The 19,609-nt window shown below is 35.8% G+C and overlaps 1 protein-coding gene across 26 annotated transcripts in view; it reads left to right on the top strand.

Annotated features, from left to right (window-relative positions):
- Positions 1–11,879, top strand: part of RH1 (RNA helicase 1) — a 40,943-nt gene extending 29,064 nt beyond the window's left edge. For 6 of the 26 annotated variants that reach the window (XM_020661473.2, XM_011630677.3, XM_088846300.1 and 3 more), the window contains 6 exons: positions 4,098–4,267; positions 4,371–4,554; positions 6,326–6,513; positions 6,695–6,899; positions 11,130–11,235; positions 11,318–11,879. In XM_020661473.2, the coding sequence (XP_020517132.1) occupies positions 4,098–4,267; positions 4,371–4,554; positions 6,326–6,513; positions 6,695–6,899; positions 11,130–11,235; positions 11,318–11,427 (963 nt within the window). In that variant the 3' untranslated portion in view covers positions 11,428–11,879. Of the gene's footprint in view, positions 1–4,097; positions 4,268–4,370; positions 4,555–6,325; positions 6,514–6,660; positions 7,159–7,735; positions 8,547–11,056; positions 11,236–11,317 lie in introns of those variants that run through there. The other 20 variants (XM_088846304.1, XM_088846303.1, XM_088846309.1 and 17 more) reach the window with 9 other exon arrangements.
- Positions 11,880–19,609: the final 7,730 nt, after the last annotated feature.

The raw sequence follows: 19,609 nt of genomic DNA, 5'->3' as shown, positions 1-19,609 counted from the left end.
CCACTGAACCCGTGGAAAGCTCTCCACCTATTCCACCACTCCTTCGACCTCTCTTCCTTGTCACCGACCTACTTCCTAGGAAAATACCGAGTGCCCTATTTTTTTTTCCTGAGATTGTCTACCCACCTGGTCTCTTTCCCTCTCTCCTCCTGGTTCCTTAACCACCTCTTTAAACTGCCTCTCTCTCTCTCTCTCTTGCTGTCCCTACCTCCACTCCTTTCTCTCTCCCTTCCCTATACTTTATGAATTCTTTTTTCCTCTAAGGGCCCAAATACCTTTCCTAACAGTGCTACCAAACTTTACATTGCTCCCGGCATGTGGGCTACTGCCTTTTTCTGCAACTTGTGGGTCCTTCTGTAAATTTATGCATTATGGATCAATACATTGTCGCCAGTTATCAAAAGAAAAAGGCCCACTTCATGCCTATCATCATTTTCAATGTCAAATTGCTGTGAAATCGGACATGGAAGCATGGATAATGTAATCCTGTGGAAAGCCACTGATGTGCTTTTCATTTTGAAATTTGCCATAAGTAAAGGATCTAGAGTGCATCATAGCATGACTCCACTAACATCTCGGAGACACACTCAAAACCAACAATTAAAGCAATTTTTTAACTGCCATAAAAAAAAAAATTCCTACTGCTTAGATGACGAGGAATACCGCCCAATGTCAAACTAGGGCGGCAATTCCTTCTGTTTGTATTCCAACCCTCACTAAGATATTTCCTGAGTCTTTTCAAACTATGGATGAGAGAGAGCACCCAGTCTACCAATCTGAGTCCACCACACTATCTTCATCTCCTTTTGAGAATCCTCTGAATGATCCATTTTATACATTCTTTTCTGCACCTTTTGTAAAGTTTGAGTGGAAGAGAAAGGAGAACACCACTGCCCTCAAGTTCAACATGCTCTCAATTCTCCAGTCAATGAATGCTGAGAAAGCAGTTCCCAACTAAATGGAGTTCAGTACTTTATTTTCAATTTTTCCTTAGTAGATTCAATTATTCGTTTTAGTTATTTCTGGTATAAATGGAAGCTCGATGGTTATATGCGTTTTCATTGGTTCATATTTATCCAATAAAAACTCTTCCTTGTCATGCCACAAACTTTTATTTGGTTTCCCATTATTTGTGATTCATGAGAACCTAGAAGTGCCTGATCTAGTGGTCTTTTAGTGCTTAGGCTTTAAATTGGAAGTTCTCCCGAGATTCTGTCCTCTTGTTCTTTGAAAGCTTGCATATTGCTCAGAGTTCTCCAAATTAAGATTGACGCCACTTATGTGCCTCCAACACAGTGATATGTTTAGAATACTTGATAAGCTTAGGAGGCGATTTTCTGCTGTATTAGTTTCAGGTTTTAATCTTCCATAGTTTGTGAACTGCATAGCTGTTCTCACAATTCATCTTCAGGATACGGGGTGTTTGTTGTCCTCTGGTGAGCACTGATTTTCTTTGGACTTGGCTCCTGACTGTTAAGGCGCATCCTGCTCCATTATCCCATATTCGTGAAGAGCTTGTCCAACCATGGGAGATTTTCTTTTCCAAAATAGTCTTTAGATTGTTCGAACTTGGACTATGAGAGCATCACTTTAGAAGAATCACAAGCTTATTCTGTGCATGCTTGCAATGTTTAATTGGGGAAATCTTTTCTTAAACACAGAATGTGCACACCCTTAATTTTTTGTTATTTCTGACCCTGATGTTTGTCTCTTGGCCCATCTTCCATGGAACATTGGAGCCAAGACACATTATCATGTTACTCTATAAGCTGGCAGATGAATCCCATTTGTTCTGTGTACCTTCCAATTCCTACATGCCTTTTAATCTTTCACATCATGTTTTGGTTCGTTATAACTGATTATATATGGTATCATCGTATTTACAATGACAGTAAGTCGTGAAAAATCTGAAAGAACTGGCTATGTGGAATTCCATAGAATAAAAATAATTTTTTTCTCCTTTTTTTTATTAATATATCTGAATTCCACTCTTTAAGTGCTACGAAACACTGCTCTTAAGTTCCACGAAACACTGCTGTAAATAATAAACAAAACCCTAAATACAACCTAGGATCTTTTCTTTTTACTGTCAAATAAATATAACTCAATCCAGGACTGAGTACAAGCTTTAACTATAAATTCTTATACAAATACTGTTCCTGGAAATTGCAATAAATTGCAAAACTGACTAAAAATAAACTTCGAATTGCCGGGAGACTTACTTGACTTTGCCTGGCATCCTTTTAGGACTTGGTACACCCCACACCTGATTACCTTACCGATGGCATACTCGGATCCTATTGACCCCGCTGAATTGTCTGAGTTGGGAAGCTCCTTTAGGCATAGCCGCAATACCTTTTTCAGAAACTAGGGTTTGAGAGCATAAACAAATTAGGATTTTTTCTAGACCCTTTTGGACCTCTCTAAGGTATGCCACAAGTGGCACCTTCCCTTTTTAGGAATGGATTGGGCGTGCCCCTCTATGAAACCTTGTGGACAGGATTTCTAGGGTGGTGCATGCCACACCATTGGGACTTTAGAAGAGAGAGGGAGAGAGGCGTGGAGATGAGAGAAGGGGAGAGAGAGACAAGCTAGAAGTTCATATGGTGACAATGACGGGGGTCTACCTCAATTTATAGCCTCCAAGGTGGGTCGAGGTATGCCTATTTGATATAGAATTCTTCCTGCCATAGGAGTTCCAGGTAAGCTATGAGGTGAGAGAGAAACAAATCTGAGCCATCCATCCTGTGAATTAGCCATCATGATTAGGGAGGAATCTAGGAACCTTATCCCCTAATTATTTGACTCATATCCACTTCTAGTCGACCTAGGATACAAAACATCTTCTATCTTGACTAGAGCTTCCTCTTCTCTCACAAAGAGATTGTATGAATTCAAAGTCAAAGAGATTTGGTCAAATAAAAAAGATTTTAAAGAATAATTTTCAAACCTAAAATATTCTCTACTCCCTCAAACTAAGCACACAAAATCTTTTTCAAAGATTTCAGGAGGTTTACTTCTTTAACAATAATTAAAAGACATAACTTATTCCTTAACAAAAATGAAAAGACATGGGTATCCTCCCTAGGCTAGGATGTGTGGGCTATGTGCACCTCATGTCCCACCCCCATGTGGGGACCCCAACAAGTGGGGCTAGACTCTTCGCCCCCCACATAGAGTCCACAATGCCCTAGGATTTTTGGAAATTAGAAAACTCCCTTTTAGGGTTTTTTATTTGCTGAAAAGGATTCTAAAACATTCTTGAGAAATTTCTAAAAATCACAAACATTTTAAAGACTGAAACCCAAAAAATTCTAAATGTGAATTAGCAGCTATGACTCAAGAAAATCGACATTTAGAGCACTCCACTCGGTCTAGTAATTCTGGACATCGACTATCTTCTCAAACCAACCCAACGAGACCCATGACCTACGGTTCCATGCAGGAACTCATGATTGGCTTGTGAAAGCTGGCCAATAAATAGTGAAACCACAATTTCATAATGTGGATTACAGGTTCCCCCACTTAATAGCAACTCACGTGCACGTATCACTACAGTGCAAGGGGGAATCGTTTTATGCATATCTACACGTATCCCTTTGGAGGGTTGCTTTTCTATATATGGCTGTCATATGTACATGCCGTGTAGAAGTTTTCTGAGGATTAGCCCTCGCTCTCACGGGCCTACATCTACATATAGGGGATCACGAAACTCCCTTGGCCTGCAAACCATCCTTGGGCATCTTTCCGACAATGGATCACCCTCTTGAAATCTCTTCAGTAGTGCCATATGCCTAAGGTGAGGGGTTATGGATATGATCAGGGCCTTAGAGAAGCTAACCGTAGTTCAGTCAATCAATACACACACTCCCACTAAATTGTATGATCCACTATGATTCTTTCTGTACACGTCACAAAACCAACAAAATCAGGGCTTAGTTATATTCAAGCTGTGACATTCTATCTTGTTCAATTGTGCTCATATTTGGAGATTCATCTCTCTCTCTCTCTCTATCTTTCTCTCTCTACATATTTGTATAATTACAAACTATTGTAACAGCAATGCTGCAGAGACTCATGGATAAAAAAATATACAGGTAGTTGATGAAACTGATAGATTACTTAGAGAGGCGTATCAGTCATGGTTGCCCACTGTGCTTCATCTATCTCAATTGAATACAAAAAGGATGGTTGCCTGTCCAAGAAGTGCTGCAAACTACAGAATGCCTGGCTGCTTGACGACCTGCTTGACGACCATAAGGAGAATGTAATTTCATGTTTTTAATTTTTTATCCATTTAAAACATAAATTTTTAAAGTGCTGTTTAACATGGCTATTTTACATTTATATTGCCATGGTATACTACCCAGGGGTGTGGAGAGGGATTTCAATGGTAAATGTTACCCAAGACTTGTGAAGATGATTCTTTCAGCAACGCTAACCCGGGATCCTAGCAAGCTTTCTCAGCTTGATCTGCACCATCCATTGCTCATGACGAGTGGTGGGTCAAGGAAACGTTACCAACTACCTGAACAGCTCGAATCAATCAAACTGGTATTGCTTGTCATATGAATGAAAATATTAAATAGGGATGCAGGTTTTAGGGAGAGGGGAGGAGACATTGACATTTTCCAAAGTCCATGATATGAATAAACATGCATATATTGGAAAACAATTCATTGAGATATCTCAATTGTCACAGTATGTGTGCGTGTGTGTAGTTAGGATTTAAACACAGTATTGTATATTATACATTATGGTGTATTTGTAAAGATACACTGTGTTTCATTATTATATTAATATATATTTGGTACTTCATACATCTCAAGGGTGCATATTTGATGGATACATTTGGACGCATGGCTAAAACACATAGTTAGGGATGTTTTGATGACCTAAAATCTTTTCGAATAATCCTTGATTTATCCCTAGATCAATTAAAGAAATTGCCTTTGAGCTCCAAATTCCCCAGATCTGATGCCAATCAAATGGATGGTCCAGATCTGTTATTGGAGGAGAGTTTGATTTGGGTCACTTTTTGAGCTCAAAATCTTTTTTTGTTTTTTCAGTGAAATGATATTAGTGTCTTGTTCTCAAAAAAAAAAAAAGAAAAAGATATTAGTGTGTTGTAAAGATCGTTTGAGAGCTTTAGGGTCCTATAAGCATTTCTATGGTGGAGCATGACCAACATGTCCAAATGAACACTTTGGACCCTGGGTCCATGAAGTCATTTACTGTATTTTAAAATAGGGAAATATATTTTTGTAGTAAAAAGTTCCTTTGAGTGTTAGTATAAGAAAAGGTCCACAACTTTTGGTTCTTTATTCAACCTTGGGATGCAAATAAGTTATAAATGGCAATTACTGAAGTAATCTCGAAGTTGGATATGAAGCAACATTTGTGGACTCTCACTTCATGTAACTTCTTGGCAACTTTCTATTGGATCGTTACCCTTAAAACGATCTTTAAACCATGTGGAGTTTGTTTATAGCTAAAGTATGATCTATTGAAGATTTTAGCATCTCTGTTGATTTAATTTCAAAATATCCATCGAAATACACATGATTTTGAGTTAGAATATTAGAAAATAATAAAATGTTAAATACTTTAAAAGTGATCGATATTTGGATAATTCGAAATGAAGCGATAGAATTCGAAATGAATAGATTCTAGAGAATTTTGGTGTGACACCAATAGGTGATAAGATGAGAGAAATTAGACTTAGGTGGGCTGGCCATATGTGGCGCAAACTCAGTACAGCACCTGTTAGGACGTGTGAGTTAATTCAAGTGGAAGGCTTGAAAAGGGCAAGGGGTAGGCCCAAAGGACATAGTTGGAAGTAGTGAGAAAAGATATAGGGACTTATGGTGTCCCTGAAGGTATGACCCTTAATAAAGTAGAATGACAGACTAGGATTCATGTACTTCAATTAATTGGGAAAAAGCTTCAATGATGATGATGACGACTTTAAAAGTGATCTATATTTTGGTAAAATTTCCTTAAAATATTCACTTTATGTTCTACATGTATTATATTATCTATTTTAATAGTGAGAACTTACATATATCATAAATTTTTATATTTTATTCTTAATACATTTTTATGTTTATATCATGTTTTACATAGAAGTATATGGTATTGATGTCAGTGTCATATTGTGACGGTATCAGTATATGCTCAACTTATACTAGAGTCTTGATTTGTTACATCTAGACATTTTCAAATGGATGCATTATACTGACTCTAATTTGCATGTCTGACTTTCTGGTTTTTTGTCGTACTACAGTTAGTCTTGGCTTATTTCAATTTTCATTTTGAGTTGCAGTTCTGTGAATCAAAGCTTAAACCCTTGTATCTGGTGGCACTTCTACAAGGCTTGAAAGAAGAGAAAAGTATCATTTTTACATCATCCATAGAGTCAACACAGAGGCTAAGCATCCTATTAAAATGCTTTACTGAGTTGCCACTCAAGATAAGTCAATATTCGAGACTTCAGCGTCAATCTGTTCGGAGGTATATTTTTCTGTTTGTGTGATAATTTATGTTTAACTAGCATGATTGTATGTACATGCAGGTTATGCTGTCATTATATAATTTTTGATATGTATCAGACAACTTTTCTTGTCATCTGATTGCTATCTATTCTTTACTTTGTAATAGTTTTGTTCCGTAAGATGGAAAACTTTCATTTCAGTAATACACTAGATGCCTTTCGAGCTGGAGAGCTACAGGTTCTTGTTGCCTCAGATGCTATGACTCGTGGGATGGATGTTGATGGGATTGCCAATGTTATCAACTATGATATGCCCAACAATGTCAAGACATACATTCACCGTGCTGGCCGAACTGCCAGGGCAGGTCGGCCTGGTCGTTGTTTCACCTTATTGCGAAGGGAGGAGGTAATGTGTTGTTCTCGACTTGTATATAAAGGGATTAATGTCTTTTAGGATACTTCTTCCATAAGACCATTGTTGTTGCGAGGGACTTTGTTAGGGACTTTGTTGATAATCTCCAGGGTACTGGTTGATTCGTGAGAATTGTGATGACAGCCTATGATATGAGCTGCACTCGCTAAAACTTGTACAGTATGTTTAATTGATCAACCCAAATATGGTACTAAACATAAATAAATAAGAAACTTACAATGTTCTTACTAAACATGAGATTAGTTATAACACTAGTGTGACACATTTAAATGATGAAAGTATGTCAAAAATGTATAACATACACTTTAAATGGTTGAAGGTTTTGTGTTAAGATTTTACATGAAGACATTGTGGGCAAACATGCTGTTTCAAGAAGAAGGAACACATGTTGAACAAGCTCCATGGCTCAACTGCCATGCATCAATGGCTTTTTGAACCTGTCTTGCTCTTGAAAAGCATTTTTGTTCAAACTTTATTGCATGAAACGAGGATATGCAGATTTTATTATGTTATGTGCTTTTAGCACTTTAATTATCTTTTGTTTTTCTTGGGTGGATGTAGTTTTGTAATCCAAGTGGCTTTTAAATATGCTTGCTATTTCATTTTTTTGAATAAGTTTATAATTTGACTTGTTTCTGGTTTAGCTTTAGCGTATTATTATATATTGGATTCCTGTAGTGGAAGGTGAATTCTTGAAATTGAATTTTCCATCACTTATTACCATATGAGAAGGTGAAAGTCTTGTTCTCTTGTCATAACACACATTGATTTTGAAGATGGATCTTGCATGCATATGCTGCAATTGACAGAAGCATATAACCTTGAAGGATGACCAAATATGACAGAAGGAAGGCCACTAAATGAAGCTCTGACAAGATTTGGAAGGGAACTTCCAGAGAGAAGCATGCAACTTATGACTCCCAATTTAGGCTTGAATCTTTGTTCTTATTAAGCTCCTTGACATCTTACTCAAACCAATCATAAGTAAATTAAAATGAAGCCTGCTATCGCCTGAAAGAAGATCTATTCACCCTCCAAAAATCTATTATGGGTGACTACATCGGCCATAGAACTAAATTAAAGAACTTGGCCCAGTCAGTGAACAGCTCATAAGAACTGAGATAAAATACCAGAAAAAGCATAAAAATTAGCTCTAACTTGAAGAAAGCATTTTTGATGTTGTGCTTCCTCCTAGAGCATATAGCGACTTCGTCTGCCCCTGGGGGAACTCTGGATAGCTACAGTGTCCACTGTAGTTCAAAACCTATGCTAGTAGGCTGTTTGCCCTATGCATCCTAGAGACCATGCCCCAAAAAGAAAAAATTAAAGGAACAAGAAAGAGAAAGAAATAAAGAAAAGTTGCACCTTAGGAGTGCCTTAAAAATCCTGTGCCAATAGTGAATATGGGCTGTTCATCTTTCAATTGATGAGTCGGTTGATGTAAAGAACTCATAATTAGTTTTGTTTTATCTCATTATTGTTTATCTTTGATGTTGAGGCAATGTACAAAATTTGGGGTCAAACAAATCCCCCTGGGGACTCGGTATTGCACCATTTTTTCTTTCCTAAAGTGGACAATTGCACTTCTTCTCTCAAAAGAGAATATTTTCTGGGTTTCCATTGAAATTTAGTTCATAATCTTGTTTTCTGGTTCCAAGAGCATGTAAAAATTTAGGCCCAAACAACTGCATCCCAGCCCTCCATAAATGTCGTAGAGGTAACACTAACCAAATCCTTTACTTTGACACACATGTAGATAGATAGATAGATAAGTAGATAGATGTGGGTTGCTTTAGAATCATCTTTATCCCAACTATTTGAGGTTGATGCATGAATCTTGTTCTGTTCTTCTACTCGTAGGTTTAGGATTCATGATAAGATTTGACAAAGTTTTACTCTGGCTGCCTACCTAAGACAACCCTCCTTTACCCGGGCTTGGGGCCTGCCAAGGCGGAGTTGGGTTATCCTATAATTCCTAATGGTGATTTTAGAAACCTTTACTCCAAAATTTTTGGTAATAAGTTGCCCTTACATTAATTAAAATTACCTCAATCTTGTCCTTTTTATCAAGTCTGGGGAGGGCATTGAATGTTTGTGAATGATCCAAATTTTCAAATTTTTGAAACTTTTATTTATTGTTCGATTTTACATATCGAATTTACCTGAAATTTTGGGGGTTGTTCTGCGAAGTACACATGTATGAAATATAAGAAAATAATTTAAACACTAAGAATGACCAAACCCTAAAAATATTTCAGGGCTATTTTAGTCATTTTATATTTGATCTTATATTTTCTTGGGTCTGTAATGGTGAGATGTAAATGCGCACAAATTTCAGACGCATCTGATTTTGTAAAAAAAAATTTACTCAACTGCAACTGCTAGTTTTTAAATTTGAAATTTTGATTATAATTACACTCAATGCCCTCCGCATGGTAAAAAAGGAAACGATCAAGTAGTTTTCATTAATAAAAGGGTAGTCTATTGTCAAAAAGTTTGGAGTTGAGGTTTCTAGTATCACCATTAGCGTGGTACATCTTATAATAACTATATATATGTAGGTATATGTGTATAAAGGGAGAATGAACATGTGGATTTTAAATTCCTTTTTATGACTCCTTATTCCCTCCAATTTTTCAAAAAACTCAAAGGCAATGAGTAAGTTTAGAATTTCTAGATTCTCTCTCGTGCAGGGATATTAGGGCTCCCATCTCCTGTATTTCCAAAAAATTTAAATCTCTTATGTTGAATTCACGTTACGTATTTTTACAACAAAGAAGAGTTCAAATTAAAAACTTTTATAAATACGGAACTTTTTAAAGAATGTTAAAAAAAAAATCCAATTATTTTATCTTGCTGTAAATTTGTTAAATATAAAATCATTAAAAAATAATAATTAATGTCTAAAAAAAATATGATAATATTATTGTCATTTCATGTATTCCATAAAATTAATTATTTTTTAAAAATTATATGCGAGAATTGTTTTTGATGAATTGAGGTAGGACTTCTAGCAATAGTTGAAGGGAAAAGTTTATATAAGGTTGCAACCTTAAAATGTAGAATTAAAGGTGCACCTCAAAAATCCATCATAAAAGGTTGTTTGATGTTGGAAAACCCCTCTAATTGATCATCTCGACATTGAGATGATTGAATATGAAAAGAAAAAAAGATTTCAAGTCCGAGAAATAGTGTATCTTGCAACACATTATCTGGACCGCTCATTTTCAAGATTTTCAGGTGTTTATAGATCTACTTGATTTGAACCATTGTTAGCGTTTAAAGTTTTATGATTAGAGATGAAAATAGATTCTCAAGCCATCTTAAAAAATATTGATACCAAAATTATATTTATGATAAAATTTAGAGGCGCGCCTTAATTGGATTGTTTAAGGTTGCGACCTTATCGAAACCATACCCATAGTTGAGACATCCAATTGTTTTATTGTAGTGTGCATACGTGTGTAACCATTGTGGCATTTCTTAATCAACTGGGTTCTAATTGATGCCTAAGTGGTGTCTAATTTGCTGTTGAGAGCACTAGTGTCACAATAAAAGAGTAATCTTAGGATCGCAAATTTTGGGAATATAACCTCTTCAACCATAGATTAACCTCAGTTAAAGAAAACAAAAAGAAAGAAAAAACAAGAATTCGTACTTGAACTCTCTCTATGTGATAGGAAAAAATAATGCCTCAAGATTGAACAGAGATTGTCCAATTTTTGAAAGGTGAGATCTAAGTACCAAAAAAACTCCAAATTCAAATTTTTTTTTTTTTTTTTCAAATTATTGTATACTGATTCTTAGGTGGTTCCTAAAATTTCAAACTGAAAAAATTCTCCCAAGTAGGTCTTTTGACTGAGGGAGTAGCGCACAATTTGCTCTGGGGGAGCATAGTATGCTCGCTCTCCTCAATTTATGAGGCATTGTGTAGTGTTCAGTGGTAGGCATAGAGTTTCAACTGGTGATTGAAAGTTCTCACTTGAACAATTTTTTCATTTGTAGTGGTCCGCCCATTCCATTTCAGTCCGGTGCAGCTGATAATGCATTATAAATAATCTATTGCACATTTTGTTCATGTTCTAAATTTTGTTTTCTCCATTTCTTTCTTCTTTTTTTTTGATCAACAGATCAAGCGATTTCTTTCTTCTTTTTTTTGATCAACGGATCAAGCATTTTCTTTCTTCTTTTTTTGATCAACAGATCAAGCGATATAGAAAGCTGCTGAAGAAGGCAGGTTCTGATGGATCTAGGACCTACTCTATACCTGTCGAAACTGTTGAAAATCTCAGGCCTGTTTATTCTTCTGGTAAGTACAAATTCCTTTAATGCACGGGATGACCCCTTTTACTTTTCTGCCTTGCGCTAATCCCTATTGTGAATCCTAACAGCATTGGAGAAGTTGAAAGAAAAGGTGCAGTCTGAAAAGTCAAGGAGACGTTTTAGTGGTTCTTTGTCTGCGAGAACTGGGAATCAAAAACCCAAGAGAGAGAAAGGGTAGCTCCTTATGCCAATACCTGTCTCATAATTTTCAGCAACGTGACAGATGAAACGATAGAGAGTGGATGTTTCCCAATGAAAAATTATTTCCTTATCACTGTTACTTTAATTTCTTTTGACGCTTCAGTTGATAGGTCCTGAACAACACCTTGCATCGAGGTTTACGAAGCGGCTTTTACCACCGTGACGTGTTTTCCACTGTAATAGAGAGAAGACTTCTCTCTATGATCCTTGTTTTAATGAACCATACGCGCTCTCTTAAATCAAAAGGGTGGGCTACTGTATGATCAGTGACTATGGAATGTCATGTAAAACTAATGCCAAATGCCTCCAAAGGGAGTATTGGCCTAGGTTTTAATAGCAGTACCAGTAACCATTCTTTGTACTGGCTTTTGATTCATACATATGGCAATAAAATTAGATGAATAAGAATGTCTACTGGTTGATGCTAAACATTAAATATTTTTTTTTGACAATACTAAAACATTCTTCATTCATGAACATGTTATAAGTCATGCCCCTGATTTATATTGTGGACTTGGAGGCCTCAAAAAGTCTTGAAATGTTTGAGGTTGCAATATTAACGATTCAATTGTGCTTGCATCTCCTGAATATTTGGGGGGTTTGAGAAAGAGAGAGATGACACTTAAGCGTAGAACTAGAGAGAAGGAAAAGTCATAGACTAAACTTCTGAAATAGCCTACCATTCTTTTATAGACTAGGTAAAAAAAATAAAAAGAATAATAAAAAATCAAATAAATCAATATTTCTTGAATCCTTACTAGAACTTAATGTGAGATTTCCATTTCATATGGCTCCTACCCTTTTGTGCATAGAATAAGAGGAATAATCTATGGAATAAAAAAAAATTGAAATATTCTTCTTGTGTCATCAACTAACAGGCGTTGGGGTTTTTACAAGAAATCTCAAGCCAGCCTTCTTGCAAGCCTTCTTACGAGGGGCTTTTACTTAATTTCTTAATATCAAGCCTCTTGGTCCTAGATAAAAATGGTAACTCCCCCAAATATTTTTGTCCTCAACACTCCATATTTCCAGGAGTTAAGACACTTCAACGATCTTCGATGGTTATTCAGGTATCCAAAGTACTTCGATGGTTATTCAGGTATCCAAAGTACGCTATGAGATGGATGTTTAAACACATTGAGCTATCGGATTTCAAATATGAAAGCTCGAGGTAATTTGTGCAAGATAAACAATCTTATGGTACATAATCCGTCTTTTGTCCATGTTCTTTAAATGGGTAGGGTACAATGTTTGTTTTTCGTCAATAGACCATAGTAGATGGGAACACATGGGCTACTTTAAATTTGTCGTGGGTTATCACGATGAGTCTAACAACCATGAAAGTATTAAAGAAGGGAAAATTACGTCTATACCGTTTTATTTTATTTTATTTTGATGAAAGGTACTTGTATCATATATTTTCAAACAATCAGCAATTACAACCTAAACCGGAAACAAAACCAAATAACAGAAGTAAAAGCAAACAAAAAAAAACCAACATCTAATCAAACTTTTCAACAACCAACTCAGAAACAGTCGCCCCCAATTTTGATAAGCCATCAGCCTCCATATTTCTTTCACGATAGATGTGTCTCACAGGATCTCCCTGCAACAACCAATCACTTCATCAATAAGACTATGAAACCTCCATGGGTATTCCATCTCTTTATTTAACCATTTCACTATATTCATGGAGTCTATTCCGTCCCTTTATTTAACCATTTCGCTGTATTCATGGAGTCCCCTTCAATTTCCAAAAGTTTATTGAAATCCTTGATTAATTTAATCCCCTGTAACACTGCTCGAAGGTCAGCCTCATTCGCAGTTACTACTATAGAACCATGAAATTTCAATAAGACTTTGCCTTCCCAATCTCTCACTATACCTACCAAAGAACACCCATCAAAATTTAGTTTGATCGAACTATATCTAGGCCTCTTCCATAAGCCTATCACGATTTTCTTATCTGTTTTTTGTCTAATTAACACACTGAGATTATGCAACATATCTAATCTAGAAACACCCCACCAATTATCATTAATACTCACAATTTCTGCTACTGTCACCCATATTTTTTCTATCAATTCATTCACAGACAAACATTTGTCTTCAAAGCATCTCCTATTCCTCTTCTTCCATGTTTCCTACATGACAGTAGCTCCAATAATTTTCCAAATTATTCTGCCTTTTTTCCCCATCCCAGCGGTCATCCAATAACCCAAAAGACTATCAATCCCCTCAGGACAATTTCCATTTAACTCCACCCAACACCAAATTGCTTTAACAAACGGACACCTCAGAAACAAGTGATCAACAGATTCTGCACCCTGTTTGCAAAGAATACAAACATTTACAATAATATGCCCTTTTTTCCTTAACATATCAATGGTTAAAATTCTACAAAGTTTAACTAACCATAACCAAGCACAAATCTTTAAAGGCATAGGCCATTTTCATAGTTTACTTGCTTCTTTATCAGAACATCTAACTCTGTCATCAAACAACAATTTGCAAGCCGAGCTCATAGAAAAACACCCACTTCTGCTAGGTTCACAAATAATTCTATTTGGTTTTTCAAGGCAGTAAAACACACACCTTAACATCCTTAAACATTGCATATGCTCATCTAAAACCACATCGCTAACTCTTCTATAAGAACAACTCACATTCCAACATACAAAAAATCCATTATAAGTCACCATTTCACTGACCAAACAGCTTTCCGTATTTGTTTTAGCAAAAAAATTAGCAAACTGAGATTTTAAGTCACTGTTCCCCACTCATTTTTTATGCCAAAACTTTATAGTATCGCCTTTCCCCACAACCTTTCTTAAGTTACTGAGAAAGAAAACTCTGTGAGCCAAAATACCTTTCTAAATATACAAAATACCCTTTGTGTTTGTCTGTTTAGCAGCCAAACCATGACTCCTGTCTTCCACATATTTTTCTACAAGAATTTGCCTCTATAACTGATTTTTTTCCTTTGCACATCTCCACAAGTAATGCACTATTCATAAGTTTCAAATTTTTTATCTATTTAACCAAATTATATTTCTTCTTCTCCTTAGTACCCACCCACAAATATCTTCTCATCAAACCTTCCAATCTTTTAACAATCTTGCTTGGCATCTTGGACAAAGACATATAATAGATTGGTACATTGGACAAAGCAGTTTTAAGAAGCGTTATACGACCCCCCAAAGATAGCAGTTTAAATTTTTAGGAATCTAACTTGTATTGCTATTTTTGAATCAAAGGATCCCAAAGAGAAATAGTTCTAACATTATCAAACAGAGGCAAAGCAAGGTATTTCAGTGGAAAATAATCAATACCCACAGTACATCTTCAATGCAAATTCTTTAACCTTTGCTCATCACATGCTACACCTATCAAATGGGTTTTTTTAAGGTTTACTTTTTGACCAATAACCACCTCAAATACTCATAGAATCTCTTAAGAGTTTGTATTTCCAACTCATTTGCCCCATAGAAAATTAGAGTATCATCCACATATTGCAGATGTGATACTATTGTCCCATTTGCTTTCACTTGAAAACATTTCAATAAGCTAAAATTAACCACCGATGTTAGCATCACACTAAAAATCTCTCCCATTATAGTAAACAAAAAAGAGGATAATGGATCTCCTTGACAAATACCCCTAGATGCTTTAAAGAAACCTTTTAGTTTACCATTAATAAGGACTGAAAAATGAGTTGTTTCGAAACAATCTTTAATCCACATAATCTATTTTTCACCAAATCCCACAGTGTTTATAGGTATTAAATAAAATAATAAGCCTTTTCCATGTCTATTTTGCACACAATGCTAGTTTCTTTTTTTAGCTAATCGAGAGCTAATGATTTCCTAAGCACATACAATGCTATAAGTAATTTGCCTATCTTGTATAAAAGCAGATTGTGGCTCTTTGATGACTAAAAGCAATACAGTTTTTAACCTTTATTACACGACATTTAGCAATTATTTGATAAAGACTAGTAAGTAAACTAATAGGTCTGATATCCTGTAATTTTTCAGTCATGCTTTTTTTTTTTGGAATCAAGGCAATAAAAGTATAATTTAAACTTGTATTGACAAACCCATTATGGTAGAACTCCATTACAATGTCTATAACTTCAAATTTGACAAAGTCCCAATAATTTTAAAAAAAACCCAAAGAAAATCCATTTGGCCCTAGTGCCCTATCCCCAGCCAGGCTAAATACAACTTCCTTTATTTCAATTTGAGTAAAAAGTCACTCAATCTACATAGTCTTATCACCTAGGAGTTTATGAAAAGAAACCTTGCGGAAATTTGTAATGGGTGTATATCCAGCAGTAAAAGCCTCTTAATAATGCTTGGTAATAACATCTTCCATTCCTTTTTCATCCCCTTCTAACACCCCATCTATTTTTAGACCTTGCAAGCTATTAACACATTTCCTAGTATTTGCCATTGTATGGAAAAACCTTGTATTCAAATCACCTTATTTCCACCACCTAATCTTTGATGTTTGTCTCCAATATATTTATTCAGCTCTTAAACACTCATATAATTGTCTATTCAGATCATTTCTCAATATAACATCTTCCAAAATAATGTTACCTGATTCCTGTTCTTTCATATCCAAATCCCTGGATTTTGACATAATATCCTCATAAATTTTTTTATAGTTAAAATATCTCTTTATCCTCTATTTTTTACTTCTTTATCTTTGAGATCTAAAATTTGAAAATATTACTTGTAAACAAAAAGATATCCACCTCTTTTATCGACCTCTTTTACCATTAATATCTGACCCAAACAAAAACTAAAATAACACCTTCTTTTCTTTTAATGTTTCTCTCAAAGAACCTCGCTATCTCTCTAATCACCGTCTCTTTCTCAAAATTTCATTTCTCTCTAATTCCCAAAGTTGTAGAAGTTCCCTAATCATCTCTCTCCTCTCTCTCTCTTAAAAAACCCGCAGGTCTGAAGCCCGATTGCTTTGCAGCCCCAACCCACTGATCTAAACACAGGTGTGAAGCCCTATATTGCCTTGTTGCAGCCCCCCAACCCATCGATCTAAAAACACCCACAGTTCTGCAAAACATCAACTAGTTACTTTGGAGTTAGCTAGCTATTACCGAGGAAGGATTTGGCATTTCTCAGAGTAGCAGGTTCCAGGGCTCACAGCCATGGGCAAATTGGTTGGAAAGCTCGAACCCCAGCAAACTGGCTGTTAGGTTGCAGAGGCCAAAACTCCACAGGTGAAGTAATCACCAGCTGCAAGAGCCAAAACCCTAATATTTTGCAAGAATAGGGGTGCTAGTATCAAGCTTGAAACCCCAACAAGAAAAACCCTTTTCCCTAGCTCTTATAACACAAGAATGACACCAACCACCCACTATGGAAATCATAGAATCAGTAGGAATTGAGTCCATTTTGCCATCGTCAAGACTCAAGCTCCTACCCCAACAAAGAACCTTTGAAGCAGAGGCCATTAAAACACCACAAACATGGAATACACCTGCTGAAATGGTTCTAAACCTCAAATTCTTTGGAATCAAGCTTATAACCCCACTTCCAATCTCATCTCCCCAACAAAAAGCAGTCTCGTTCTCTCTAAAAAGACGACAATTGAACACTGAACCAACTGTGATTGATATCAAATCTCCTTGAATATCATGAGTTGCAGTCATGTTATCGCCCCAATAATCTACTATAGAGTATATAATCTAGACTGGCTATTTTATTACACTTACCATGTACGAGCTATGACTTCAAAATCTCATTATTGTTATTTCATTGATTAAAACTTCAATGCACCATTAAAGATGACAAATCTTAATATCTCCTGATTTACAAGATTCCAGCCCAAACCAAGCACCATTTTTCAAAATCTCAAAATTTGAGACATTCTAACTAAATAACATAGTATTTCTTATTATTAAGAACTCAAATTTCCGCTATCCAGATTAGGGATTTGGACATTTCCAGTTGGAATTCCAGCTCTCAGTTGTCCAACACCTCCTTAATTGCTTGAATCGTGTTACCCATGATTTGATCACACCTCCTTAATTGCTTGAATCGTGTTACCCATGATTTGATCAAGGAGAGAGAGAGAGAGAGCTATTCAAGTGTCGAAGTTTCCTTTCAGGTACCTAAGGAAAAAGTTTATATAAGGTTAGGAACCTTGAAATGTAGAATTGTACCTAAAAAATCCATCATAAAAGGTGTTGAAAAACCCTCTAATTGATCATCTTTACATCGAGATGTATGAATATGAATAGAAAAAAAGATTTCAATTATGCGAAATAGTGTATTATGCAACACATTACTTAAGCCGTCCATGCTTGAGATTTTCATGTGTTTTTAGATCTATTTGATATGAACCATTTAAAATTTTATAATTAGATATGAAAATCGATCCTCAAGCCATCTTTAGAATTTTTTATTTTAAAATTACATTTATGATAAAATTAAGGGGTACACCTTAATTGGATTTTTTAAGGTGGCAACATTATGGAAATTATACCCACAATATAATGGAAAATATTTATATAAGTGCGAGGCTCTAAACAATCAAATTAGGGCATACCTCAAAAATTTAAATAGAAGAGGTGCCCTAATATCTTCAAATTGATCATTTCGACCTCAAGATGCATGAACATGATAAATAAATAGATTTCAAGTTTTGGAGATACTGCATCTTGTAATGCATTTTTGGACTGTCGATTTTTTTTATTTTCAAGTTTTTACAAATCTGCTCGATCTACACTACTTTTTAAGTTTTATAAAAAATTATAAATAAAAACATATTTTACGGCTATTACAAAGATTTCAAGCATTGAAATCATATTTTCCGATACTATTTGAAGGTGCACTTTATTTTGATTGTTAAGAGCGTCGGTTCTATACACACTGCCTCTAATTACCTTACTTTGAATGGTGTTTGGATCAAGGAGGGGTTGTCCACCGTCCATCACACAAAGGGGCTCCACAATTCCCGAAAAATATTAGGGTTAGCAACAAGCCGGGCTGGGCCCTAGAGCTAGCTCGGCCCTAGGCCTAGTTGGGCTCTAGTGCCTATGGGTGGCAGGCCTGGCTGAATCAAAATAACATCACTTAAAAAAAATAAAAATAAAGGAAAAAGTTAAGAAAACAAGGTCACGCTGGGCAAATTGAGCTGGTCTTAACCCTCCATCGACATTTTGTGGGCCAGGCCCTAGATTTCTAGGGCTGGGCCACCCAACCCATTGCTACCACATAACCCTCATCATCATTCGTAATAAATGAGCAACAAATGCGTGAAGCGTACCGTACACCAACCAGTCCTAATGTGGACCTCCAAATTGAAAAATTGGGAGTAATTAGTGGAATTGGTACCTTACAGTCAAACACGAATTTTTTTAGGTGGACCAGGTTGTTAGTAGTAGTGCTGCCACCTCTCGACCTTTTCACACACGGGGATGTGACTATGTAATCTGCAGTCACTGTTGCTTTGTGTCCTTTAGCTTGATTTAGAAAAGAAAAACTGCTTCTGCATTATTAACAAAGAGGGTCTCATGCTTTCTTATTATAAGTAGTGTTTACAGTATCTATTCTTTTCCATTCTATAATCCATAGATTCTATGTAAAGCATGCCCAAGTAAAGGATGCCCAAGTAAAGGGGTTAGAGTTGTATGAGGTAGGAAATCGAATCTTATCATGAATTCGCCGACCCTGATTCGTTAAGAAAAAGCTTTGACGATGATGATGAATTAATTAAAAATGAGTAAATAATATTTTATATAAAAAATAATCAAAATTCGTCAAAATTTATTTTGATTAGTATTTTCTTAAAAAAATTGCTAAAAACCCCTAAAAATACACTTTATAAACACTTGATCCCCACCACAAACTATTCTCACTACTTTTTACTTTTTATTGAAAACTATTCTCACTACTTTTTACTTTTATAGCTAAAACCCCCTAACTTAAAAGGTTGTAAATTTTGTGACCAAACTACCCTTATCCGTACCTTCACCGTACGAACACCGTTATGAAAAAACACATTCACCGGACTGCAGTACTCATTTGCTAGACTAACCCCATAAGTCGGTCTGATTTAACCACAAAACGCCGGACCCAGACAAAGAATTGACGGACAGCCTAATAGACAAACCACCGGAGCACAGC

The sequence above is a fragment of the Amborella trichopoda genome, chromosome 9 (genome assembly GCF_054954075.1).
Source record: "Amborella trichopoda isolate Santa Cruz 75 chromosome 9, AtrichopodaSantaCruz75HAP2 v2.0, whole genome shotgun sequence".
NCBI classification, from domain to species: Eukaryota; Viridiplantae; Streptophyta; class Magnoliopsida; order Amborellales; family Amborellaceae; genus Amborella; species Amborella trichopoda.
This window is presented reverse-complemented; position numbering and strand designations above follow the sequence as displayed.